Genomic DNA, 7,781 nt, shown 5'->3' on the forward strand with positions numbered 1-7,781 from the left:
AAGAGGCAAAAAACAAAAACAAACAAACAAACAAACAAAAAACCCGCACCCGTCTATTTTGCTTCCTAGTAGCTGTTCCTTTGAGTAATATGGATGAATATAAAGCCTTTAGGGAAAGACGAAGCTGTTGTCAATATTTCTCTCTCTTCTCTCTCTCTCTCTCTCTCTCTCTCTCTCTCTCTCACACACACACACACACACACACACACACACACACGCAAAGCAGCTCTTTGCAAAAACTTAAAATGCTAAACACCGTAAACCCAAAGACAAGTCCTGTGGGGACAATGAGGCAAGATGCACGAAAGGAAAGCTGATCCTGGACCCCCAGGCTGCATCCCCAGGCGGTCCAGGATTCAGGAGGATTTCTGGTCACGCTGTTCCAAACCTCTTCCACTGAGAGAAATCCGAGAGGAAAGGCCTTTTCATGTGGAGAATCATAAACACGAGTTTTTAATCAGCTACCTTGCAAAAGATCTGGCTCAGAAACAGAAGCGGAGCACGGAACCCAGTAGGTGAGAGAGGCAGGCTCAGATTACCCGGTTTAGAGTTGAGCCCCCGGGGATTCCAGGATTGCTCCTCGGCTGGCGCAGCCAGGTGGGACCGCTGCACAGCGGCATCTATAATCGCAGTGCTGGTGACACCCTCGCAGTGTTACTTCCAGGTCAACTGAGCACCGCAGCCGCCGCCCTTCAGTGGCCCCTTTGGCTGTGAATGTAGTCACCTTCCCTGAAAGCTTGGGCACCCTGGAGGCAGTCCGAGCCCTGTCATTAGCTTGCTGTGTGACCTTGGGAGATATTCGCTCTTCGCGCTTCAACATCTATAGGAAGACTTGGGTGAGAAAATTGAAAATCGGGGCCTGGGTCCTTGGAATCCTGTTACTGGGCTTGTGGACACACCTTTACTGTTCTTGCCTCTCTTCTCAACCCACTCTGAACTGAACACCCGCAGCCAGTCGTATCTGGCGAACTCTGGCCATAGAGTTCCAGTCAGGACACCCTAGCAATCACAGGCAGCAAGGCTTTTGTTCTGGGCTGCTTCTCGTGGTACATTAGAATTCAGTTTAAGGCCACACCCCTTGTGGAAAGGAGAGGCGATGACAGCTTGCGGATGGTTCTAGCAGACCGTCCCTCGCTCAACAGCTGCGAGCTCTACCCTATAGTGACCCTGAGTCACTTGGGCCTCTCTCCGTAGAGAATAAAAGGGATCACATCACACTAGCCCTGCGTAGGGAAGCAGTGACCTTCAACCTGGGATAGTAGGGAACAGACTCTAACACCCCTTTTCCTCTCTCCCTGAGTAGCACACGGTTTATCTCATATACACGCGCACAGATAGTAACAAAGGGATCGGTTTTTTCCTCGAATAGCTAGAAAATGCGGGTTTGAAGGGAGAGTGGATGCACCGCGTCTGCGCACGCGCTGGAGTGAGCGCGCCTGGGTCTGCGGTGGTCTCTGGCTAGCTCACTGCGCTGCAGTTTTTAGGCGTGTCCCCCTACTCTCCATCCGCAGCATCAAGGCTGGGACCTCGTAGTCACCGCATATGAATATAAGAATGCTCTAGGCATCGACGGTTCTCGGAACCCACCTTCTTTCCTAACAACGGATGGACTAAACACTGGGAAGGACAGTGCCTGGCTGGCTTTAAACACTCAGTTGTGGAATACATCCCACGCTTTTGTGAACTCCTTTGTTTCCCCAACAGGCCCGCCCCCAGGACTCCACCCTCACTCTGCCCGCAACACAGTTCACACACCGCGGCCTGCCACACCCACTCCATCACTCGGGAGGAACAAAAGCCAATCACAGGGTGAAAGGAGTCTTTGGTATCAGGCTGAGAGCACCGCGTATTCTTGGAGTGGGTGAGGCAGGGCTAGGCTCAATGGTCCTTTTTCCTCTAAATGCTGCTGTATAGCAGAGGAACAAGCAAAGTCAACAAAGAAAAAGGCAAGGCTAAGTAAGATGCTCTAAAGCGTCCAAAGATATGATCTTGTGGATCTCTGTTTTTCCAATTACACTCGGCTTCATGAGATCACTAGTCTTTTCCTAAAGTTCTATGTAATGGGCGTGTGAGCCTGGACAGATATTGACTTCCAGGGATGAAGAAAGGGGCACTACTCTCGCCAAGTGCTTTAGCTTGGTGAAACCTCCTCAGAGTTAAGACAAAATGACCGTATACCTTCCTACCTATGCGCACTCGCAACACCGGATTGCACCTGCTGCAGCCACCCATTAGCAGCCCCTTCTCAATCCCTAGCCTACGGTACTAAATCACCCCGCCTTGCCACACTACCGCAGTCTTCACGCTCCCAGTTCCCAGTTCCCCATACTCAGCTTGCCCTACTCGAGTCCGAGACAATGCTAGGGCCCCAGCTTCTCCCAAGAAGCCCCACTCCTCGCAAGGTCTTCACGCCCGCGCTGATTGGCCACAAGCCCATAGTCCAGCCCCCCGGACCGTCCCTGGGGCTCAGAGCATTACGTCAACCCGGCCTGGAGAGCGCTAGCGAGAACGGGACTGGGGGCTTTGGTTGGGGGGGCGCGGTCTATTTGGTTCGCCCCACCCTCCCTACATAAAAGACCGAACCCACCCTGCCATCGCCCTCAGCCCGTCGGTTCCGGAGTAAGTTCCAGGTGGCCCAGCAGTGGGTGTGGAAGGGGAGGATCATCAGACCCACTGACACTGACCCGAAGCAGCAAGAAGCTAACGAGGCACCATGCGAGAGATCGTGCACATTCAGGCAGGCCAGTGCGGCAACCAGATCGGTGCCAAGGTGGGCTCACTGCTTAGGGGGTGAAGGAGGGACTCTAGCGAAGCTCCCCTCGGGATACTTGGGGTGCAAAATACGGCGCGGTTCTAGGTAGACACCAGGTCTCGCCAACGACGGACCTGACTTGCTTTTTGTGCAGTCGGATGGGCGTGGTCTCAGAGGAGACTTTAAAGCAAAGGGGTCTCATTCATTTTTCCTGGAACTGTTCGGAATTTGGGCTGCCCCCTTTTCCTTTTCTCCCTAATAGCCACGCGTGCCTAGAGACGACGTGGGTGTGTCTGCTAGGCTGTGCATGCCGGTCTTAGGGAGGGGCCGCGACACTGGAGAATTGATTTTACTCGCTTGAACACCAGGCGAGCTGCGGGGGAGGGGAGGAGAACGATTGCTAGGCGGTCGCTGAACGTGCTTTGAATTTAAAATATTACCCCTACACCTCCCTCACTTCACTCTTCCCCCGCCGGTTCCCTTTTCTCTGTGCCTATAGTTCCAGCGCATTTGTCTCCAGTCACCAGTGGTGACTGTGACTTGCAAACCCAGCTTAGGCTGTTTTCACACACACACACACACACACACACACACACACACACACACCACCCTACCTCCTGCTGAGTGAGCGCAGCTGTTCACATGGGAAACCGCCCAGGTCCAACTTTCCGATCCTGTACAATGTAAGCCCTAAGGCTGTGCCCCGGTCATGTCACTCATTAAAGCTTCTGCAAAGACCAGTTGTTAAAATTGGGGGGGGGGGAGGGTTCTTATTGAGACTGGGGGCGGAGTCGTGCATAACTAAATACAGTCTTTTTATGTCACAGTTTTGGGAGGTCATCAGTGATGAGCATGGTATAGACCCCACTGGAAGTTACCATGGAGACAGTGATTTGCAACTGGAAAGAATCAATGTATACTACAATGAAGCAACTGGTAATTACTTTTAACACCCAGTCTTCAATTCTGGCACCCCTAAGCTTTGCTCTTATTTGGATCCAGGAGAAAGTAGCCCAGCTACTTTAGGATGACCATTTTTGGGAGGGTGGAGTAGCCTCTTCTGTGCCAACCAAACCCTTTGAAAGCTTGGTCATAATAGATCTTTCTTTGTTTGGGAGGTACCACCAATCAGGAAGGAGGTGGGACCAAGCCCTTCTCTATTGTACACACTGCCTGAAGGGCTAAGCCAGCTCTTGTTCCCCTGCAGGTAATAAATATGTGCCTAGGGCCATCCTGGTGGACCTGGAGCCAGGGACAATGGACTCAGTCAGGTCTGGACCATTTGGGCAGATCTTCAGGCCAGACAACTTCGTGTTCGGTGAGTATGTGGCATAGCTGAAGACAGAAGAGCATGAGGTGCTAATTATCGCTAGCACAAGGGGTGGAGAAGTGTGATAGATTGGGGAGCATAAATAGCATCCAGGAGGGGGGGACGCCTAAGCCTTAGTTCAGGCTTTGAGGCAAATAAACGCATCTTAGCTTTTTCCAAAGCCAGTGTGTGCTCTATTAACTCATTTGTAACTGTATTGATGACCAAATCATTTATCATTTTAATATTATTATCATTTGGTGATAATTTGAAATAGCCTCGTCTGAGAGGTGATTCTTTTTTTAAGAAGGAATTTTCCCAATCATGGCTGACTTAATCCTTCTTTTCTCTGGCAGGCCAGAGTGGTGCAGGAAATAACTGGGCAAAGGGCCACTACACAGAGGGTGCAGAGCTGGTGGACTCTGTCCTGGATGTGGTGAGGAAGGAGTCAGAAAGCTGTGACTGTCTCCAGGGCTTCCAGCTGACCCACTCACTGGGGGGAGGCACCGGCTCAGGCATGGGGACCCTGCTCATCAGCAAGATCAGAGAGGAGTACCCAGACCGCATCATGAACACCTTCAGCGTCATGCCCTCACCCAAGGTCTCTGACACTGTGGTGGAGCCCTATAATGCCACCCTCTCCGTGCACCAGCTGGTGGAAAACACAGATGAAACCTACTGCATCGACAACGAGGCTCTGTATGACATCTGCTTCCGCACCCTGAAGCTGACCACACCCACCTATGGCGATCTCAACCACCTGGTGTCAGCCACCATGAGTGGAGTGACCACCTGTCTGCGCTTCCCAGGCCAGCTGAACGCAGACCTGCGCAAGCTGGCTGTGAACATGGTGCCCTTCCCACGCCTACACTTCTTCATGCCAGGCTTTGCACCTCTGACCAGCAGGGGCAGCCAGCAGTACCGAGCCCTGACGGTGCCCGAGCTCACCCAGCAGATGTTCGACTCCAAGAACATGATGGCCGCCTGCGACCCTCGCCATGGCCGCTACCTGACCGTGGCCGCCATTTTCCGTGGCCGCATGTCCATGAAGGAGGTGGATGAGCAGATGCTCAACGTGCAGAACAAGAACAGCAGTTACTTCGTGGAATGGATCCCCAACAACGTGAAGACGGCCGTGTGTGACATCCCTCCCCGTGGCCTCAAGATGTCAGCCACCTTCATTGGCAACAGCACTGCCATCCAGGAGCTGTTCAAGCGCATCTCGGAGCAGTTCACCGCCATGTTCAGGCGCAAGGCTTTCCTGCACTGGTACACGGGAGAGGGCATGGACGAGATGGAGTTCACCGAGGCGGAGAGCAACATGAATGACCTGGTGTCTGAGTACCAGCAGTACCAGGATGCCACGGCTGATGAGCAGGGCGAGTTCGAGGAGGAGGAGGGCGAGGATGAGGCTTGAGTTCCCCAGGCCACGCAGGTTAGGGAAAGCTGAGATGAAAGGAGGGGGTGGGGGGTCTTAATCTGTGAAAATACCTTGGCAGTTGAAGGAAGGAGAATGGTCTTAGGTTTGTGCTGGGTCTCTGGTGCTCTTCACTGCTGCCTGTCACTTTTTTTTTCTCTTTTTGTAATATTGATAACATCAATGTAACGCTTGAGATCTTTCTGAACTCCTGTTGTAATGGCTAAAATCACATAAACCTTTGTGTCCTAATGGTGTCCTCTTTTCTTTCTCTTCCTTTCTCCTTTTTAAGCTCTTTATTATCAACTTAAATCCACCTTTCTGAACACATAATATTTTCTTCCTTTAGAAAAGACTGAAAGCCCAGGTGTTTCCTCTTTGGGTATGCTATTAATATAAGTTGAACCAAAAATGGCCTTACTCAATCCAAAAGGAGAACAAAACCTGAATTTTAAAATGGCCTTTGGTCCATGGCTTGTTTATTGAAAGTGCGTTTTTATGTAGACATTACCAGCCCTTTAGTTCCTTAAAGTTTTATTTGAGCAGTTACTTAGAAGCACACTGCACAGCATTTAAAGGAGGGTGAAAAATTAGTTTCCTCTTCTGTGTGCGTTGATCCAGCCTTCCTCCCAGAATAGCATTATCAATAATGTTGACTATTAGTAATAATCACCAAGTTATATCATTTTTATGATGCTGGGAATCAAATCCAGGGCCTTCTTGCACACACTCAGCAAACGTTAGATCACTGATCTACCCCACCCCACCACTGTGTTCACAGGGCAGGGCATTCATCGGGTAGCTCTGCAGAGTTAGATATTTAGTATGTGCACTCTCAGGTTTCCCCCAGCCATAGTGTCCACAGTTTTACAAACTTTGTGCCAATCTTTATTTCAGTTTACTTGGAAATGTAAATTCTGAGTGTTTGGGAGAGTTTTCCTTTAAGTAGAAAAAAATTAAGAATTTTTATAGTTTATTACATTCTTACCATGAAGACCTAGGATCTGAGATTTGCACTCCAAACAGATGGAGACTTGATTTCAACAATTAAAGGGGCTATAAGAGTCCAGTCACCTATAGGTTCATTTAAGATACTTCCATGGGAGTAATTAGAGAGAAAAAAAACGTTTTAATTCTATATCGGTCTAGTGCTTTAAAAGGAGGGCATAAAGAATTTTTATTTTAAAAGAGGTTAAAACATGCTTGGATGCAGCTCCAAGGGGAAATATGAGGAATATTATTCTAAATAGTGTTTAAAAAAAAAGCACCCCACCCCTAGGCTCCATAAATGGCAAAGAGCAGCAGTTCACTGAATAAGTATAGAGCCCAGAAACCTGACAGAGCAAGCAGGATTCAGGGGCTCAGGATCTTTAGTTCCAACTTCTATATTTAATGACAACCTGGCAGGTGCCAGCCCTGACTGAACACGTGTAAAGCCTCAGCAACCTTCTTAAAGTGTGACATTGGTTTTCAATGCCCTGAACACTTGGGGCAGCTGCCAAGGCCTGCTGCACCTGTCCTTTGGTGTCACATTTCCAACAACCTGTCAGACCTCTGACAGTCATTTTGGAAAAGGGGGGGGGGGGAGGGAGGATGAGTGCCAAGTACCTCGTGGTATACTGGAAGTATGCATCTCCTTCATACCTTGTAAGAAAAGGACAGGCAGGTGCCAGGCAGCTAACCCATTCACACAGTCCCGCTGCACATAGATCAAGTTTATTTTGGCACAACGAGGAGGGTGGATGCCCAATGGACCATTTAAGCAGATGCTCTGGATCTTACGTCGGCTTTAAATACATTATTAGGGAAAGCACTCAAAGATGAGAAAAATGTTTAGACACTGGGAATAAGAGATGCTATTTTTAAAACACTGGTTTCCTTTGGTGGGTGGCCATTGTGTAATGGGATTTGGGTTGTGTGTGAGTGTGTGATGGGAGTGAGATTGTGATTGTGTGTCAGGCAGCGCTGGTAAGATTAATATTGATGGTGGTAGCAGTGGTTGTTTTTAACATCCATAAAGTTCCATGCCTCCCTAATGGGTTTTGAGTGGAGTATTCACTTTGAGGAAGTAAGGTTCCCAAATTATAATATCTGTTACAAGGCCCAGAGGTTGGTACTAAGGATAGGGAGTTCTAGTGGTCCTGAGGCAAGGAACCAAGCCTCCACAGCAGCAGACCCAGCCGTATCAGTCTAAGGGATGGATACTGACGTTTTGTTAAACTAATAGCAGTTTGGACTGAAGTCTTCAGAGCTTAGCTCATTTCATTTGCTCTTTTTATACAGTTCAGGCCTCAGGCTCCCTG

General features: G+C 49.5%; 1 protein-coding gene across 1 annotated transcript; it reads left to right on the forward strand.

Annotated features, from left to right (window-relative positions):
• The first annotated feature begins 2,569 nt into the window (after nucleotides 1-2,569).
• On the forward strand, nucleotides 2,570-5,730 carry Tubb2b (tubulin beta 2B class IIb). The gene is made up of 4 exons (XM_052157021.1): nucleotides 2,570-2,770; nucleotides 3,580-3,688; nucleotides 3,960-4,070; nucleotides 4,418-5,730. The coding sequence occupies exons 1-4, from the start codon at nucleotides 2,714-2,716 to the stop codon at nucleotides 5,476-5,478; spliced, it is 1,338 nt and encodes a 445-aa protein (XP_052012981.1). The 5' UTR covers nucleotides 2,570-2,713; the 3' UTR covers nucleotides 5,479-5,730.
• The last annotated feature ends 2,051 nt before the right edge of the window (nucleotides 5,731-7,781 follow it).

This window comes from Apodemus sylvaticus, chromosome 14, assembly GCF_947179515.1.
Source record: "Apodemus sylvaticus chromosome 14, mApoSyl1.1, whole genome shotgun sequence".
Classification (NCBI taxonomy): domain Eukaryota; kingdom Metazoa; phylum Chordata; class Mammalia; order Rodentia; family Muridae; genus Apodemus; species Apodemus sylvaticus.